The sequence below is a fragment of the Phocoena phocoena genome, chromosome 14, assembly GCF_963924675.1.
Source record: "Phocoena phocoena chromosome 14, mPhoPho1.1, whole genome shotgun sequence".
Classification (NCBI taxonomy): Eukaryota; Metazoa; Chordata; class Mammalia; order Artiodactyla; family Phocoenidae; genus Phocoena; species Phocoena phocoena.
The window spans coordinates 64,000,713-64,019,489 of record NC_089232.1 but is presented as its reverse complement, the minus strand read 5'-3'; the positions used below and the strand labels follow the sequence as shown (position 1 = coordinate 64,019,489).

Here is an 18,777-nt window from a genome sequence, read left to right as displayed (position 1 = left end):
CATTTAATACAGCAAATGCTTGAGAGCAAGAGCCAGGATGCGAGCTGCAGGTTCAAATCCACCTCTGCCTTCCCTAGGTGTGTGACCTTGGACAAGTTACTTACCTTCTCTGTGCTCCAGTTTCTTCATCTGCAGAATGAAAATAACAAGAGCACCTTCCCCCTAGGGTTGTTAGGAAGATTGTGTTCATAGGGCCCCCGGCTCATAGGAAGGTGTATATGTACGAATATTACCTGCTATCATCATCGTCTTCTCTTCATCCTCATCAAAACTCAGGAGGCCAGTATCACTTGTGTTCAAGACCCAGCTCCACCATTCACTTGCTCTGTGCCCTTGAGAAGTTCATTTTGCCTCTCATGCTTCAATTTCTTTGTAAAGTGGAGATAATAAAGTCCCTGCTTCCTAGGGTTACAGTGAGAACTAAATGAAATCATGTTGGTCGCATACTTAGAATGGGGCTTAGCACATGGTGAGTGCTCAGAGCAGGGGTAGTGGGAGGTATTGAGGGCTGATACCATGGTGGTAGAGTTTGTTCTTCTTTAGCTCCATTTTAATCCAAGTAAGCATAGGGGCACATAATGAGTGGGCGATGATGAGGGCTTTGCTGTCCCCTTTTGACAGAGTAAGGAAGTTGAGGGTCAGTGATGATTGTGGTAGTTTATAGGTTTATATTGCTTTACAGTTTTTGAAGCTCTTTACCTGTATATTGACTCCTTGATACAACAGTTCTGTGATGTTGCAGACAGAAGACCTGTCCTCTTTACCGCTGTTTACCAACTTCCTAGCCATTCCCCCATATTCATGGTGGACTTCAGCAACCGACTATGTATATCTTCCTCTCCACTCTAGATCTACTGTTCTTGAACACTTGGTTTTAGGTAGATGGCACGTCCAATACTTTGGACTTAAACTTCTTTGCTCTCATCTTATTTCATAGGAGCAACCCATCCAAGTGGCCATATCTTGGATCCTGTTTCCCCAAGAATCGTTTACCTCTAAATTCTTAAACTTTAGTACTCTACCCTTCAGCCTCTTATTATATACTTAATAATTTATAGTTTTAACTAGTTACCGATGGGTTCAATAATCAGATTTTTACCCAGTTTACAGTAGATAAAAACATTTACCTGTTAAAAAAAATCTTTTTCACCTTTGATGGTGCAAAGGACTATAATGCAGGTAAACTTTGTAGACTGCCCAGGAGAAAATCATAATCCTTGGTGGTTCATTTTATCAAAGAAATCCTACTACAACACCCTTTGCTTTTATTAAGTTAAAAATATCTGTTTACTAAAGAAGGGTTAAATATATGTTAAAAGTTACTATTTTGGTAGTCAGTCTGGATAACAAGAGTGTGATTTTTCTCACCAGTTAGAGGGAAGGAAATGGTGATATTAGCCAGTAAATTATAACATTAATAGTTTTAAAAAAATTTTTATCACTCTAAACCCACTTTTGAAGATTACATATTAACTCCACTTGTTAATGTATTTTAATAACTCTTATTTTTTTCCTTCACTTTATGGGGCTTTCTTAATTGCAGGAAATACCTTTTTAATTAACTTTTATTAAAATAGAGTGAAAATATAGAAAAGTACACAGGTCATAAGTAAACATGAATTTTCACGAAGGGCATGCACCTGTGTAAACCACCCCGCCGCCCCACGCCCCGCCGAGTGTGAGTCACAACATCACCAGCATCCCAAAGTCCTCACGGTCCCCTTATAGTCTTTGCCCCTCCCCCTCCACCTACACACACCAAAGACATAATTTTAAAGTTTGTAAATGAATATTCATGTGTGCTGTCGTTGTTTGTTTCCTCTTTGCCAATCTTCGTATTTATTCTTTTTCTCTATTTTTAAATTAAATTTTTGTGTTATTAAAATAACACATAACATATAGTTTTTACAAGTTAAGTCGTAGTATAAGGCTTATAACAAAATACAGCAATTTCGGGCTCTCCTGGTGGCGCAGTGGTTGAGAGTCCGCCTGCCGATGCCGGGGACACGGGTTCGTGCCCTGGTCCGGGAAGATCCCACATGCCTCAGAGCAGCTGGGCCCGTGAGCCATGGCCACTGAGCCTGTGCATCCGGAGCCTGTGCTCCGCAACGGGAGAGGCCACAACAGTGAGAGGCCCACGTACCGCAAAAAAAAAAACAAAAAAAAAAACAGCAATTTCCTGCTCCACCGCTCCCCGCTGCTATTTTTTATTAACCAAATTTTAGGTATTATCAGTTGACTTCCTATTATAGTAAATAAGGACTTAATTCTTTTATATTAGCATTTCCACTGCTTCCCTTTCTTATTTTCTCAATATATTTATATTAAAATTTTTGGTTACATGAATATTTTCTATTAATATTATATGCCTATGCAAATTATATTCAAAATAGGTATTACAGGATACTATGATTGGGGGTTATTTTTTGCTTTTTGTTTTTTATGATGTTAATACTTGTCTTGGTTTTCATGTGATTCTCTTTGTGAACCTCTTGTCTAAAATCATGATCTCTCATGCCCTCCTTTTTCTGGCTTTAGCTCTGCATACAGTCACTGACCCGTGTACCTGCCAAATCCAGCAGAATCTTCCAGTCCTGATCTTCTGTAGATGTACTCTCCTTGTTACTTTCTCCTTCCCTGGTTTCCATGACATCACTTTCTGCCACCTTTCCTTTGTGCATAGACCTCTGTTCATCAACCCTCCTTTTAAATGTTGTGTTCCCTTAAGACTCTATCCTTGGTCTGATGCTTACCCAACACGGTCTGTCTAGGCAGTATCTGCCATGGCCATGAATGACTTCTGTTATGTATTCTTCCATATAGAACTCTCTTCTAAGGCCCAGATCCAGCTGTTTAACCATTGTACATCAAATAGAGAGTATAAAAACAAATTTGTTATTGCCTCCCCTTATATTCAGGGTCTCTCTGCTTATGGTATCTGCATATGAACTGGGTAGAGGTGTTTGGTATCTGCCCCCTAACCCCAACACAGAGGCACTCTATCTACCTCCTTACCCTTTTGCAGTTCCCTCTATGCACCCACAAATACACACACACACCCCGCTTCACCAACTTTCCCCCTCTCAAACACCAGTACTGCAGCTCTCCATTTTTATTGGCAAGAAGGCCAAAAGATTTTTCTTCCCCTTTAGCTACTCATCGTGGCTAAAATGAGGGGATAGGGTGTTGGGCCAACTGTGATATCCCAGAAAAAACAAAGAACTTTACTAATTTAGTATGCTTCATTTGTCCATGTTAGTAACTATTTCAATAGACCATCTCTTTCGAAGTATGTTAATCCTTGAAACGTTTACAGAATGATTACTCGAAACAGGTAGTGCACATTCATACCATTTCTCCTGCATTGTGACTTTCATATTTAAAACCATGAGTGGAATTGTAATATCTATTTCATTACTTTCAGATTTAAAACTGTACATGTTGGATTGTAATGTGAATTTATAGGCAGAGATAATTTACCTTGTCCATCAAAAAAGAAAGAAGCACAATTGAGTGTTCTCCTGTCCACTTTTATCCCTGTATATAATTAGGACCATAAATCTGAGCTCACATTCCTAACAGTGTTCACGGGCCAGAGGAGCCTTGATTCCTTGGATGCATCTCATGCCTAGATCAGAATGCTCTTTGGGGAGACAGAGCAAGGTGTCACACTGGTTGCATTTCTCTTAGCAAAGCTTTCTGAAAGAGGTGTGTTCATTCAGTCTTTCTTTCAGGCATAAGTACTCCTTGCATCAGAGCTGTGTGCCAGGCTTGATGTTAGATACTGGGGACACAAGGTGATGAAATGTGGTCCTCTCCCTGAAGTTCAGAGGAAGAATAAAGATGTGGCACCTTGTCTCTTGGAACCTTGCCACTCAGAGTGTGATCTGTGGACCATCAACACCAGCATCACCTGGGAGCTCGTTAGAAATGCAAAATCTCAGTTAAGATGGAGCGGCATCTCCATCCAGGATTCCTCATTTACAGCAAGCTCCTGGGTGACGCCAATGCTGTCAGTCCAAGGGCTGCACTGAGTAGCAGCAAGGTCTGAGGGCAGTCTCCTCGAGCTGGTTCTTTAGGTGGATCCATGTGTCTTTGCTGGTCTTCTGTCACAAGAGTGGATGATGGAGGATGCACTCTCTCTGCTTCCAGGAAGCCTTGAGATACATAGCCTAATATAGATGTGACAGATGTAGCTTGTCATAACAGTGTAACCCACGGTGGGGCTCACCTTAATTCATCTATCAGCATTCAAGGCATCTGACTAATGAAAATGAGATGGCCATGAAATTGCAAATGGTTGAGCGGACCTGGGGTAGTTGGAAGGGCAAGAGTTACTTTGTGGGTACCCTGCATACCTAAGGCAAATGCACTAGCAGTTTATTATGCAACAATTAGGAAGGGCCAGGACCTCTTTTAGCAGAATTAGAGTGTTATCACTGCAGTCCAGGTGGGAATAGTGAGGCCCAACCTAAAGGAGGAGAAGCTGGATTTAGGACTCATTAGGAATGTTGAATCAAACTGGTTACTTGTGGCCCAGCCAGGAGAGAAGAGACTCTAGGTTGGTGCTCAGGTCACTGGCTCTGAGACTGCAGGAGGAAGAGGGATCTGGGATCTAGGTTTCCCTCTGGGATCGATGGAGCATGAGAGGTTGATGGGACATGGCTGGTAGATACGGAGGTGCACAATCCTGGGGCTCCAGAGAGGAGTAGGGCTGGAGCTGCGCTGACAGTATCGGGTAGACTTGGTCATAGTGTATTTGCAGCTACAGGTGTGGAGCAGATCATTCAGAGAGAGCCCTCAGAGTGTGAAGAAAGGTGCACAGAGCCTAGGGCCCTGTGGAAGCAGAGCCCTCCAAGGAGCCTGAAAAGGGACACTGGGAGAGGTAGTCGGCCTGCGATTCCAGACCGTGGTTCTGGATGGCTTGTCTTGTATTTTATTTTTCAAAAGTGACGGGTGATATTCTTACAGGCCTGACAAGGTTTTTCACTGTCATCATCGTTGATGGTGAGGGTAGCTCTTTGTTTTTAGTTATTGTTTGGTTGTTTCTAGCTTCCCAGTTTCTCCTGTGCATCTTTTAAGGTCCTTACAATTCTGGTCAGGGCAGTGATGGATGGGACGGCTGATCGTAGTGGAGATGTTGCATCTGGCCTCAGAGGAAAGCTGCAGGAGCTGTTTGGCAGAGTAACTTCAAGAGTGACGAACGACGGAGAAATCTGGAGGCTGTATGCCCAAGTGTGTGGAAATGGGCAGAGTGACAAGCCTGATGAAAATGAAAAGGTGAGTCCTGCCTCAGTCCTCCGGGGCTCTTGCCTTCTGTTTGAACATAGGTGTAGTGGATCTGCTTTTTTGATGGTTGGAGGAAGACTGTGATAATTTGAAAGGTAAGATGAATACACTCAAGTTTTCAGGTGTGATTCAGAGTTCTTAACGTAAGCATCCTGAATTGTGGACACGTTAAGATTTGTAAGTATTCATCTTTTTTCTTTCCATGAATTTTTCTTAAATAATTATTCTCTGTTTCCTGCAAAAGGGTCTGTCTTAACCTGCTCTCCCTCCAGAGCTGCAGCGAACAGCTGGTTCTTGTTATTTACTCCACACCCCTTTCTGCAGGCTCCTTGCTGAAGACTAAGGTAGACGGTACAAGGACAAAGGAGTGTTTAAATCCGAGATGGAGACTATGAAAAGGAGAAAGAAAAAGGGGCTAGATAAGAATATCAGAGAGGAGCTTTTAAAGTCTAAACATAAAATATTTTACAAAGGTTACCCTGCCCCTTTCTCACAAGTGCAGTAGAACACCAGATAGATTCAAGTTATGCCTTTAGCTTCTTATCTTAGAATGTAGATGCACCTCCAGAGTTTCCAAGGTTGGAATACTAAATATTTTGTGCTCTTTTCAAAACATCCACAACAAATCAAGTGTACTTCTTGTGTAAGTTTGGAATTCGCCACAGTACAGCTAATCTGTGGGATTCTTAGCCATTCTCTCCTCCCTCAGTCCACCCAGCTGGCTTCCACCAAAGCCCTGTCAGCCCAGAGAACACATACTCACACGCAGGCATGCACACACTCCTGCTTTCCATCCTTCCATTTTGTCTTGAATTATGTCCCCTTTTTATGTGCAGAATTAAGGGTACTCTGAATTCTCTGATCTGTGACTTCTCCCTCAAGAATCCACAAGGGTGGGGTTGTGAAAGAGAGTGTTTTAAACATCTGTGAGTTTACACACCTACCAGTAATTCAGTAGTTTTCACCAAGTTCACACCTCATTCTCTAAACTGGTCTCTCAAGCTGATGGCTACAAATGCTAGGGAAATGTGTATACTTCTTATAGATTTCCAAACCAAGCATTTTTATTTTTCTGTTTGGAGGGAAGTGTCTCTATCCAGACACATCCTGTTGATTTCTTTTAATTGCTCATTGTTGTTGGATGTGCATCTATGCCCCTTCTTTGATGAGAATCATAGAAACTGTGCTACATAACAAGAGAGACTGGTTTTTCGGTTGGAATTAGTTCCATGTGACTTCCAGGAAGCTGAGTTTGAAATGTGAATTCTACTTGTTATTCTGAAAGTTGTTCTTTTTCTTTCCTCAGGCGTTCCAGTATCTCTCTAAGGCATACAAGTGTGACACACAGTCCAGTTGTTGGGAGAAAGATATTACATCATTTAAGGAAGTGGTTCAGAGAGCCTTAGGACTCGCACATGGTATTTGATGTGATGTTTGATATCCATGGCATATTTTAATGTATTTTTACTGATAAGAAGAAGTATTAGTCAAAAGCAAAGTTCCATTACAAATAATTTCAGGTTATTTCATTATATTAAAATTGTTGTAGTTAATTCAGCAAATATTTACAGACCAACTATTATGTAGTAGGCACCCTGGAGCAATAAGAAGAAATAGGCTAGAGGCTTAAATAGTGTTTGAATAAGTGACAGATGATAGAAACTTTAGAGATAGGAAATGCTTTTACAACGGTATTTAATCTTCACTTCACAGAGAAGTAACCTTCTCCTGCATTGATGATGTAGTAGTAAGAAAATATTAACTTTTCCTGACTCATGTTCTTCTTTTATAAATGAAAATATTTATTCATAAAAATACATAGATTTCTGGAGTGCATAGCAATATACCTAAGAGCTATGGCATATACAAAGGAAATTAAAAATATAATCTAATCCATAACTTTGGGAAATTTAGTGGGTGGTATTTGAGGGGAGGGAAAACCTTACATATAAAATTGTAGGCCAGTTGGGGAAAGATACTCCAGATAAAGGCCGCCTTTAATTATTTGCATTAATGAAAAATATACTAGTTAAAGGTAATAATGCACTTTTATATTTATGTTTGAATATAGGCATGTGATGCCCTGGGAATGCAATTCAAATAAAATAATGAAGCCACACTGTCAAGAACTGAATCACAAGGACTGTGAACCTATCCTAAAGTCCTCCTCTAACTTCTGCAACTAATAGTTGCAGCAAATAGGTAGCCAACAAGGGACAATAAAAAGGGCAGAACTTTGGACTCAGGGAGGCCCAAGTTCCAGGACCAGCTCTACCACATACTAACTAGGTGACTTGGGGTCACCATTACTTAGCTTCTCTGACTCTTAGTTCCCTCATGGGGAAAATGGGGATAATATCTACCTATGGTTGTTATGAAAAATAAGTAAAAACATATTTAAACACTTACCGGTATCTTACACATGGTTTAAATGTTAATCCCTTACCTCCTTACCCCCACCCTGTTCCTTCTATGGTAGAGGATCTGAGCTGTATGATAAGGGACTCAAAACTAAAAAGAAAAACACGAACAAGAATAAAGTTTAACTTTGCCTTGAAAGAAGTCATAGAACATTCAAACAATTTAGAAATGGGCTTAGTAGTTAATAATTCTACTTATCTTTGACAAAAGGATATAAGTATCCAAAAGGTTGAGATAATTGCCGATAGACCAGTGGAAGGATGGTCTAGGGTGGCTAGAACTTATGTAGCTTGTGCTGGCCTCCTGGTGGGTGGGCTTAGATGAAGCTCATTCTTTATCCCTTTGGCCTTTGTGGATATGGTGCTGTATTTCGGTAAACCCGTGCTAAGCAGTTATAACAGGGTGCAATTTTCTCTGAATTTATCTGAGCTACTTCAGCTTGCCAACCCTAAACATTTCGGTGAACAGCAGGCTCTATAACAGTCAAAGCCAAGATATTTTCTGTAATCACTAAGTGATAGTGTTAAACCTGTCAAATATAAATATGCAGGTTAAAGAAGTACTCGAGGAAAAATCTTCATTTTGCATCTTAAAGTTGATTGCGAACTATTTTTGGTACCTTTTTTTGTTTTTTCATCCAGGCAATACTTAGAGAAAAACAAGTGTCTGTTCTTTTAAGTTTCCCTTTGACTTAGTGAATTATGTGTTCGTGCCCCTACATTTTAAGCATACTTGAGTGGATGCTCAGCTTTCTTTTCTCGTGATATTTTAGATTTATGGAGATAAATCTTAACCTTTTCTGTGTTGCTTTTGTATACCAGTGCTTCATGGAAGAATGAGCTGAGTTTCTCTGTTATTTCTGTTCTCTTTTTTATCTTTCTCCCCATCACTGTTCTCCACCTCACCCGATTCTGGAAAAGGAAATATAACATTTAGAAAAATCTCCATATGATTTATTCCCTTCTGGGTTGCTATTTTTAAGAGTAGCCATGTGCTTCAGAAAGCTTGGTGTAAGACATTGTGGTCTCCACGTAGTGTTGGAGACCCTTCTATAATAGTGTTGTCATCGTGTACCCATTGTTCTGTCTGGAGGGTATTCATTTACAGTCTCTGCTGTTCTGTCTTCTGGGAAAGAGTGGACAAAAGTTCGTTCCTTCTTTGCCATCCAGGAACTTCTAAAATAATAGTTACGCATTTTAACTACAGTCTGCCTGCAGGAAGCACAGCTGTCTTGGATTTCCCGATGATTTGAAACAGCAGGTTATTTCTTTCTCTCCCTGTCTCTCTGTCTCTCTCTCTGTGTCTCTCTGTGTCTCTCTCTGTCTGTCTCCCCCCACCCCGCCCTGTCTCCCCATCTCTAACGCCTTTTGGAAATGGGATTGAGGAAGGGGACTAATGGAGCACTGTTTGTCTTTTTGCTTTTTTGTTTTTCTCAAAATGACAATGAAGGATTGAAAACAGAATCACGGCTGTTTTTGATATGTTACTAGGTACTAAATAGCCCAAGTACCTCAGTAATAGCAGTTACAACCTTCCTCTATTATGGGACACAGACATCATAATCCTCACTATCTCCATGTTAACTGTACCCTTTGAAAATGAGTATAACGTTGTTGATTACCATGCATCCTTTCAAAGTCTGATTATTATTTTAGAATAGGAATGTCAAGCATAGTTCTCACCAGCCATGGAAGGTGTTAATGAATGGCAAAACTATTTTGCCAGGCACAAGCAACCTCCACCAATTGGTGAGAGTTTGCATACAGAAAGAAATCTGTTTTCCATCCCTGTTCTGAGATACAGGGTACTAAGTAAACTTCAGTTGTTGCACTGTTTAGTGTAGTTTTAAAATAGGATCTGCTTATTGATCTGTTTGTAGTGAGCATAATTTAGAGGAACAAGAACAAATCAGTGGAGAAGTACGAGGCATTTATATATATATATATATATATATATATATATATATATATATATATAAGCAAGACATTAAATATTATTTATTCCAAGTTAGTTTTATTCTTCTAGAATTTCTCATTTTGTGCATGTTTTATTATTTTTTTTCTTTCTTAATTCAGCAACATTTTATTTTGCCCCTCTGCTCATTAGGCATATACTGTCTTTTTTTTTCTTTTTTTATATATACACATTCATATATATATATATATATGTGTGTGTGTGTATTTAAAAACATTTTTTAACATCTTTATTGGAGTATAATTGCTTTACAATGGTATGTTAGTATCTCCTGTATAACAAAGTGAATCAGCTACACATATATCCTCATATCCCCTCCCTTTTGAGCCTCCTTCACATTCTCACTATCCCACCCCTCTAAATGGTCACAAAGCACCAAGCTGATCTCCCTGTGCCGTGTGGCTGCTTCCCACTAGCTATATATTTTATATTTGGTAGTGTGTATATGTCAATGCTACTCTCTCACCTCGTCCCAGCTTCCCCTCCCCACCCTGTGTCCTCAAATCCATTCTCTACATCTGCATCTTTATTCCTGTCCTGCTCCTAGGTTCATCAGAACCATCTTTTTTTACATTCCATATATATGTGTTAGCCTATGGTATTTGTTTTTCTGTTTCTGACTTCACTCTGTATGACAGACTGTAGGTCCATCTACCTCACTACAAATAACTCAATTTCATTTCTTTTTATGGCTGAGTAATATTCCATTGTATATATGTGCCACATCTTCTTTATCCATTCATCTGTCGATGGACACTTAGGTTGCTTCCATGTCCTGGCTATTGTAAATAGAGCTGCAGTGAGCATTGTGATACATGACTCTTTATGAATTATGGTTTTCTCAGGGTATAGAGGCATTATATTTTTACAGAGCTCTTCACTTGTTCTTTTTTTTTTTAAATTAATTTATTTGGCTGTGTTGTGTCTTCGTTGCTGCGCAGGGGCTTTCTCTAGTTGTGTTGAGCGGGAGCTACTCTTCATTGTGGTGCGCAGGCTTCTCATTGCAGTGGGTTCTCTTGCTGCAGAGCATGGGCTCTAGGCATGCAGGCTTCAGTAGTTGTGGCACGTGGGCTCTAGAGCACAGGCTCAGTAGTTGTGGCGCACAGGCTTAGTTGCTCTGCGGCATGTGGTATCCTCCCGGACCAGGGCTCGAACCTGTGTCCCCTGCATTGGCAGGTGGATTCTTAACCACTGTGCTTTAACCACTTGTTCTTAAAAAGCATTAATAGGCAGGCCCTGTGCTAGGAAGGGTTACACACTCTTGATAATTTCAAGTTTTAGGAAAATGGGCTCTCCAGAATGCTGGAGGTAGAGGTGTCGGGAATGAGTGACTGTCCTCTCCCCCACTTCTTGCTAATGGATACCAAGCATGGCTTAGTGACCCCAGAGCCTGGTCGTGGTCACATTCCCTAAATGCAGGCACCTAGGTTGTTGGCGTCACTTCTTCCAGAATGGTGATGTAAACTCTGAATACGAAAATGCAGTAAGAATTGAGCTGTAAATATCTGGCATGTCACTTCTTTGGGCTGGTGTCATCCGCAATTGTGATTCCCCATTAGGGACTCAGTACCGTGAGAAGCCACATTAAGATGAGCTGCATATGTTTTTGTTCTCTGTGGGTACCTTGTGTTCAATTAGACCTTGTCTCTGCCTAATTTCATTACTCTGTGCTTGTGTGTGTGCACTTGCGTGTGTGTTTTCACGGTCCATTCCCAACAGTCTGTAACTCACCAAATATCCCTCATTTTCCTCAAAATTTTCCTTTTAGCAATAAGCTATCCTTCTTAAGGGATAAAAGGAAATTTTATGCATATAACTTATTTTCCTTTCACCAAAATAAAACTTGTCACGTAGAAATATTTCTGAAGTCTGTTACTATAAAATCCTAATTAACTAATTGGTTTTTGTACTTACAAATTATCATTATCAATTTTTAATGGATGTTTTCCCCATATTTATCTTCCAGTGGCTATAAAATGCAGTAGAAGCAAATCCAGTCCCCAAGAGGCTATACAAGTGCTTTCTTCAGTTCGACTCAATTTACGGGGCTTGTTATCTAAAGCAAAGGTGAGAGTGAAATGTGAATTAATTAGAATTACCATAGAAAATAAAAGGTCTTTGGTATCAGCCAGCTGCTCTTAAGTCTTCTTTTACATGAAGGATAATTTTAGGCCCATGTTATATTTTAGACATCAGCCCCCAGGTGATTAGTTGTACTGGTGAGGAGATCATTGACCCAGTGGCTAAATCACCCTACACATGGGTAACTTAGGAGTCTTTGAAATTAATATTTATAATCCAGCTCTTGATGCTTTCTTTAAGTCAAATTAAAACACTGCTCTACTACTTACTATCACTTTTTCCCGAAGTGTGGCATATATACTACTAGTAGCACTTGGGTAAACACTTTATTTTAATATGTATTTATTTCAGTGCATGTTAGAAAAAGTATAACTAGCATATCAAACCTACAATTTCATGAATATTATTGCTTATTTTCTATTTACAGTAGTGTTCTAATGTTTCCTTTAAAATACTTTTATTTAAATAAAAAATTGATTTAGAGACGAATATTAAGTAGGTGATATATGGATTTGACACAAATATTAAGGTAGATAGGTTGACTCAAGCCTGACAACTAAAACATACGCTCTCAGATTACAAATACCAACCTATGAACCAGTGCTAGGATGGGGACACCCGAGAATTATGGAGGGAGGTTTTTTGAAGATTGGACTCCACATCTCTACCTGTGACAGATTGGGTCTGGGACAGAGCCTGGGAAATTTGTGTTAAATTTCCCAGGTAATTCTAACATGCAGCCAGGTTTGGAGTACACCTCAGGAACAAAATTTAAAGGAATATAACTTCTAACGCACTTTAGCACTTTTTTTCCTAATCTTTCCTTGCCTTCACTATTTAATCCTGGGTTGCAAACTAATTTTACTTCACTTCTGAGAGCAAGTCCATGGCAAGTGAAGGTCACTTCTGGACACGTGTAATAACCTTTCCAGACTATGCTTTATATTAATTGATGATCTTTTCAGATCACAGCATCATTTTTGCCTCTTTAGATTATTAACTCACTTTTCTGTCCTTATTAGTCTGCATGCTGGAACCAGGTTTCTGTAATCTACCTGGGGAAACTATATTTCCTCCCAACAGGAAACTTCAAACAACTTCCGATTATGAGTCTCTCAGAAAACTGCAAGAGCTCTCTCAAAGAAAGTCAAGGTAGCAGACTTTTTCTGTGACTCTCCTTCCCAAATTGGGAGCTAATTTTCCTAGTTTTGGTGAGATCACTAACCTACCCATGATTGTTTATTTCTTCAGGATGTACTCTACAGATTTCCCTATTCTGTGCAAAGCTTTTTCTTATAATGTATTAATTTTACATAAACCTCTACTTATACGACTTAAATAGTCTTGTCTGTACTACCCATCCATTCATATTGTGGAACTCCAAACATTGAAAATGAGACCTCAGAACATCATCTGTATTTAGATTTTGTTCTCATTAGATCGCAACTGGATTATCCGAAAATGGGAAAAATTGCTTCCCAACATCTCCTTTGAAAGCACCTTTTTGCATATAATATTTGGGAGTCTCTGATTTTGTAGTAAATCATATGCCTTCTCTACTTTTTCAACAAATTGGGTTTGCTAAGCAGAATTGCCTTCCAAAAGAACACTTTTGCAGAACACTTTAAAAAGTGAAAATGGGGCTTCCCTGGTGGCTCAGTGGTTGAGAATCTGCCTGCCAATGCAGGGGACACGGGTTCGAGCCCTGGTCTGGGAGGATCCCACGTGCCACGGAGCAGCTAGGCCCGTGAGCCACAGCTACTGAGCCTGCGTGTCTGGAGCTTGTGCTCCGCAACAAGAGAGGCCGTGACAGTGAGAGGCCTGCGCACCGCGATGAAGAGTGGCCCCCGCTCGCTGCAACTGGAGAAAGCCCTCGCACGGAAACGAAGACCCAACACAGCCAAAAATAATAAATAAATTAATTAATTTTTTTAAAAAAAAGTGAAAATGAATGACGATAACTGTGTTAAATAGCAGGCTTGGTTTGCCTGAATCTCTGGTCTTTTCTTGCCAGGCCTGGGACTTCATGGAATTAAACTCCTAGGTAGAACCTAGAGATTCACCTAAAGTCATGAAGTCCCTGCTTGGCCAGGACACAGTAACTCCTCGGCCCTCAGCACCCTGTCCTTGTACAGATTTGCTGCAGGGGGTCATGAGGGCAGTTGGTGAAAACGCTGGAGAGCCTGGAGACAGAACAGATTTACCACTTACACTCCATGGGATCCTCAGCAAATTATTCATTCTTTCTACGCCTCAGTTTCTTTCTGCTTTCTCCTTACTTTATAGGGAAGTGATGCACACTATTTTTTAATTAATTTATTTATTTTTGGCTGCATTGGGTCTTTGTTGCTGTGTGTGGGCTTTCTCTAGTTGCGGCGAGCGGGGGCTAGTCTTCGTTGTGGTGCACGGGCTTCTCATTGTGGAACACTGGCTCTAGGCACGCGGGCTTCAGTAGTTGTGGCTTGCGGACCCTAGAGCGCAGGCTCAGTAGTTGTGGCTCATGGGCTTAATTGCTCCGCGGCATGTGGGATCTTCCCAGACCAGGGATCAAACCTGTGTCCCCTGCATTGTCAGGTGGATTCTTAACCACTGCGCCACCAGGGAAGTCCCAGTGGTGCAGATATATGATGATTTGCAAGTACTGTAATTCTTAGTGAAAACAAACATGCTATGTGAGTCCAAGTTACTTTCCTCAAAGGTGTTTTCTCTACTGATCACATCTCAGTGGTTGGTATGTCAATCTGTTGTGAAATGCTGTACACGGTGTGACTACACAGTAATGTGGCAAAGCTTTGCAAAGCATTTTTGAAGTTCTGCATTCAAGTGAATGTTCTTTGCTCCATAAATCACTACGAGGAACTCTAAGCTTACTGTAGTGATGCTGCCGTCACTCAGAACATCTTCAGGATTCCCTTTTTAAAATAGCTGTCAGAACAATTGCTATCATCTATGGTGGTAATAAATAGTTATATTGTAATGGTAAATCTGATTTTTGTAAACAAATCATCTAGTCAGTTGTGATGAAAAAGATTTATGGTAAACTGAGTAAATTACATTTCTGATTAAAACACACACACACACACACACACACAGAGTCATAAAATCCTGAAGCTGATTTTCTTGGGTGCCTATACCGGCTCAGCAGGCAGCTTCTAGAGAGGCATTCCAGAATGTTTCAGCCATGGTGGCATTATTGGAGTATGTTGCAATATGCCTCCCAAGGCAATTCCTTTTACTGAAGGAGGGCACTTTTATTTTGCTGGGCTTTTTTGCTGTCACCAAATTTTGATGATCTTTGTGGCCTCTGAGTCCTAAGACATATTAATTTTCAAATAATTAGCATAAAAGTATGATTTATATGAACTTGAATATAAAATACATTTGTTTTGCTTGTATACACAAAGAATAGATTTCTTTTGTTTGGATGAATGATGTCTCTTTATCCAAAAACCATCTTATGACATTGAAATGAATAATATAATCAACATTCAAGGCAACCATTTTGAAGAGCAGAGCTGATTTGAATTTACAAGTTCAGGCATATTGTTTGATTCATCCTTTAATTGTTGCAGCTTGTATATTTCAGGATGGTGAATAGAACAAATACTGTTGCTACTATTATGTATTATTAAGCAAAGGGAATTTTAATTCTGTACTCTATCTATATTATTTTAAAGAGATTTTCATTGTTTTGATAGTTCTGCCTTGTTCTTTATGTTGCAGCAACTTTTTACAGATGTGGTAAGTGGAGAAATTTCCAGGGAGTTAGCTGATGAAACAGCAGCAATGGACACCTTAGTAACAGAGCTTCAAGACCTAAGCAACCAATTTCGAAATCAGTATTGACCATCCTCGGAACAGCTTCTGGAAAAGGTGCTTCACCTTCTGGAATTTCTCTTATACCTGTGTATCTAAACCACAAGATACTAATTTTTTTAATAAATTTCTCTCGTATGGGTAACATTCTTGCTTTCGTGATCTTTCCAAATGTTTGAACTTTCTGAAATACATTAAATAAAATGTTCCTTCCTTCTTTCTTTAGGCTTAATTACAGTTGAATTCACTATTTTTATTATCCTTCAGGTGTTTCAGCACAAAGAGCAAAAAAAATGTAGTTTTCTTTTTAGCATAGGGTTTATTCTGTCACAGCCTAAAATGAATTAGATCATTCTTTGGAAAAAGTCTAAACAGGAAAAAAAGAAATCACACGCTACAAGTTTGTGGAATCATTAGATTGGCTAATGTATTATCCAAAAGTGATAAAAGAGTACTTATGGTGATGGAAACCTTTACGCTTCTTGAGATTTTGTATTTGGGTCCAAAAGATACGGGCTTGGCTAAGTTAGAAATGTGGGTATGGTTTAACTTCTAAATCAGGGAAAATGCAAGAAAAAAATGACATAACTCAAATTTTGACTCAGCCATTAGCCACTAGTAACCAGGCTGACCCTCATTGTGTATACTGCCAGCCCTAAAGATGGTTATTTAATAAGGTTATTATGAGTGAAGACAGCTATAAATGGTGCCATATTACAAAAATGCCAAAGTAAAATGTTTTCTTAGTAATGTCTATGGAAACAAATATTGAAGGCAGCAGCTGAGCTTAATAATCTTACTACAAAAGTCATAGTAAGGAATTTGAAGTCCTGGCTTGGGTTGCTGAATATTGGGTCCCATGCATAAGTCATTTGACCCTTGCTGTTTTCCATGTTCTTATTTATAAAATGTGAATAATTTCTATCCCTTGCTGCTTTGTGAGTTTCTACTGCCTTTGGAAATTTAAAAATATGTAATCCACAAATGTAAGTATTCTGACCATTAAAAAAAAAGTTTTTAAAAGCTTTCATCAATGAATTTTGGTTATGAATGCTTAGCAGTGCTTCTTTTACTTAACCACCTGCTTCTCTTTTCTAGTATCATACTAGCCTAAAAAAAAAAAGCTGATGTATGTCTCAAAGCAGTTTCTCTTACAGGAGATGCAGTAACTATGAGAAAGACCAGTAAAATGATGTAGTAGCATGAATTAACATTAAATGTCCACTTGAATCTTTTATGGAAGCCATTGGGGAATAGGTGGGTGGGTGGATGGTTGGATGGAGGGAACGAGGTTTTAAGATTAAAACCTCTTTATCGGTACCTAGCTGTGAACCCCAATAGAAAACAGATAAATACTGAAAAGGGTAAAGATTTCAGGAATCGAGTAGAAGATTGAAGAAGAATTTCCAGGTTTTAGAAGTTTTTCAGTTCTCAGTTTGTTTTCCTTTGGGTTCAAAGTAGAAAGACACTGGTGAGTGTGAACTGCCGCAAACCAAGTCCTAAAAGGATTATTACCTTCCAGTCCTATTTTCAAATGCTATAGTGGACCAAAGTCTCCAGGAAGCTGCCCTACACCTCTTTTTTCTTGGGATGATCTCACAAAAGAGCTATTAGATATCTTCTTTTAAAGATATAGACCTATTAGTTATGTTTAATAGTCTTACTAGCAGAATGAATGTTAAGTGAATGTTTAACGTAATTGAAGAAAATGTCGGGGGTAGGTACTATGGTAAAGTAGGAAAAACTTGGGTTTTAGCAAAACCTCATCTCTACCACCTCCTAACACTTAATACTTAACGCTCTGGTACTTGATTTTTTCATCTGTAGAGAGTGTTGTGATAATAGTACCTCCTATCAAGTTCTTAATATCTCTTATAGCACTTTCACCCAGCTGCAGAGTCAGTAACAGAGTATCTGTTTAAACAGCTGTATATCATTTCCAATAGGGTCTTTGACGCTTTGTATTGCTATGTTATGATTTATATACTTGCTATTTCCAAATGCCTTATCTTCTATAGATTTCAACTTTGGTTTTTTAGTATTAATACATTGGTTTTCAGAATTACTTTTTTGTCTTATCAACTAGGAAAATATAAAGATGTTATCCTTTAATCTTTATTTAGTTCCCACAGCATAAATAATGATACTTACTGAGTACTCACTATGTACTAGGTAGGTTTGCGACATCACCAGTAAACTAAAGAAAGAGAAATAGCCGGAATTCGAAGACTGCTGAAACCTGCATTCTTTGTACTTGCTATGTTGGGGCTAGAAAGAACTTCCAATGGTCAGCTGATTTCAGTCTTCTCTTTCCAACAATGGGATACCTGGAAAGATTGCCTTTCATTGTTTATAAAGTTTTTCAAGGAGAGAAATTCTGTGAGATCTCAGTTAACAATTGCCTGTGGTCTGTTAAGATTATTTAGGATTATTTGATCTTTATTTTAATAAATTCTTTGTTGGCCCTTTTCCAAAGACGCAACATAGTAAATGGGGACCCTAACTGCAAAGGAGTTAAAATAAACCCAAATGGAATAAGAAATCACTTCCCTACACCCAAACCCAAAACTCAGGAAGCTTGGAGAGTTGATACTGAGTCTGGGAAGCAGCGCCATGGGGGGTGTGTTGAGGGGTCGTGAGTAGAGTGGTGAGGTTCAGAACTGCAGAATCCCAGAGTGGACTTTGAGGTTCCCAGGTAGGGGTGGGCAGCTTGGCCTTACCTCAGATGGAGCCTCAGTACAGTAATGAGAACCCCAAACATTGAAAGCACTGACTTATTTAATTTTGGTGTGTTTATTTTTAGATTTCTTTTTGTGTTTGTGGATCATTTTTAAAGTCTTTATTGAATTTGTTACAGTACTGCTTCTGTTTTATGTTTTGGTCTTTTGGCCCCGAGGCATGTGGGATCTTAGCTCCCCGACCAGGGATCGAACCTGCACTCCCTGCATTGGAAGGCAGAATCTTAACCACTGGACCATGAGGGAAGTCCCCGACTTATTTAATGTTGTATCAAGGCTATTCTCTTCATGCTGTACTTGTTTCTGTTGGACATCTATTAGTGTGCTTTCATAAGCAGAAATGTGAAGAAATGGTATCAAGTATGTGTAGTAAATTCACCTACTTTCCAGACTACATTCAAAGATTGTGACATAAGCAGAGGTATGGCCAAGTTTGGGCTATTTGTGACCATTTATC

The 18,777-nt window shown here is 39.4% G+C and overlaps 1 protein-coding gene across 1 annotated transcript in view; it reads left to right on the top strand.

Annotated features, from left to right (window-relative positions):
• Positions 1-15,729, top strand: part of TTC27 (tetratricopeptide repeat domain 27) — a 186,991-nt gene extending 171,262 nt beyond the window's left edge. The window contains exons 17-20 of the mRNA XM_065891074.1: positions 5,083-5,280; positions 6,596-6,707; positions 11,651-11,751; positions 15,490-15,729. Of these exons, the coding sequence (XP_065747146.1) occupies positions 5,083-5,280; positions 6,596-6,707; positions 11,651-11,751; positions 15,490-15,612 (534 nt within the window). The 3' untranslated portion in view covers positions 15,613-15,729. The remainder of the gene's footprint in view (positions 1-5,082; positions 5,281-6,595; positions 6,708-11,650; positions 11,752-15,489) is intronic.
• Positions 15,730-18,777: the final 3,048 nt, after the last annotated feature.